General features: G+C 34.9%; 1 protein-coding gene across 1 annotated transcript in view; it reads right to left on the bottom strand.

Moving 5' to 3' along the window:
- The window catches only part of NAALADL2 (N-acetylated alpha-linked acidic dipeptidase like 2), an 826,538-nt gene that overhangs the window by 270,539 nt on the left and 554,410 nt on the right, over positions 1–1,589 (bottom strand). Inside the window, 1 exon segment of the mRNA XM_012559589.1 lies at positions 329–475. Within this exon segment, the coding sequence (XP_012415043.1) occupies positions 329–475 (147 nt within the window).

The raw sequence follows: 1,589 nt of genomic DNA, 5'->3' as shown, positions 1-1,589 counted from the left end.
TCTGTTTCTCTGAATATTGAAGATTACAATTATGTTTTGATGTTAATCCAACTACTGCAAATTTCCTGTTGCGAAGCACACTGTGAGGATGTGAGTGACAGTATAAATCTTTTTACATTGAATTCAACACTATTGAAAAGAGCTGATGTTTTCAAATACTCTACAAAGCTTCTGAACAACAAGAATAACTCTTTAACTTAGGTGGCTTTCTAAAGTGCCCTATTTGGTAAGAGAGACAAATGGCCTGGATAAAATCTAATTCTGCATGTCTGCTATGTTTTGTGTGTGGGTGTGTGTGAGTAGGTGTTACATTTTTAGAAACAATCACCTTTAATGCTTTGATGTCCTCATAAACGAACTGCAGGGTTGGAACTCCAAGATGGTTGATGAAATAATCAGCATCACCTTGTATCTGGACAGAACTGACATGGGTTTCTGGGCACTGAGCTCGTCTGGTACAGCTGAAATTCTTTTTCTGAAAAACATAATTTAAATTGTTAATACATGCTATGGTACTCAAACTCCTTGCCATCAAGTCAATTCCGATTCATAATGATGATACTCAGGTCATCCTGAAATCAACACTACTCAGAATATAGTCTGTGGATCAGCAGCAACAGTTGTACTTGTTCAAAATGCAAATTCTTAGTCTCCACCTCACCTACTGAACGGAAGCCTTTAGGGATGGGGCGCAAGAAATCTGTGTTGTAACAACTCTTCAATGATTCGAATCCTCTCTGAAATTTGACTACCACTGGCCTAAATAAGGTTTACTTATTGTTGTTGCTTCCAAAGCATATTTATCATAGATTCATTTTCAACTTTAATAGCTATTTAATTTGAAAACGTTCAAAACAATATTGGGTCTCTAAAAAGTTTTAGGTTTTGTTGTTGTTTGTTTGCCTATGTTTTCCCAAAAATTTAAAGGATGACTTGGTAGGATATAATTCCATTCTTATTAAAATGTTTATGGACACTGCTGAAGAAATTCTCTCCATTTTCTCTTAAAAATACATTCCCAGATATCTTAAGCATAAGTGCCAACAACTACAGTGGGCCATAGACAACCACACAGCTAAGTGCAAATCTGGGGAAATATAAAATGCTAGACTATTATTTCTTAATCTAAGAGATACCTATCATGCAGAACAAAAATAAAACAAAACATAAAATTTAACTTTTAAAACAAGCAAACAGAAGTTTTACTTATGGCAAATATGGATTAAAATCATTTTATATATTTAAAAAAAAATCTAGAGCCTCTCTGAGATATAGTTGCCTCAACTATAAAATGTGAAAGGATACCACTCTCCTGGGTAATAATTCTGAAGAATGTGAGGGAATAAGTGTGAAAACATCACACCTAATATCAGACATAATGTATATACTCAAACATATTTACCACTGAATCAAGACATGATCTCTTCATTCTCCCATACTTCTTTGGCATGCAATAATTTCAAAAATACTTTTAAATATGTTCTTGTTGTTAGGTGCCATCAAATCGAACTCAACTCATGGTGACTCCAGGTGTTCACAGTAGACTTGCTCCAGGCCCTTCTCTCAAGGCTACTCTGGGTAGGTGTAAC

Source organism: Trichechus manatus, unplaced genomic scaffold, assembly GCF_000243295.1.
Source record: "Trichechus manatus latirostris isolate Lorelei unplaced genomic scaffold, TriManLat1.0 scaffold00274, whole genome shotgun sequence".
NCBI classification, from domain to species: Eukaryota; Metazoa; Chordata; class Mammalia; order Sirenia; family Trichechidae; genus Trichechus; species Trichechus manatus.
This window is presented reverse-complemented; position numbering and strand designations above follow the sequence as displayed.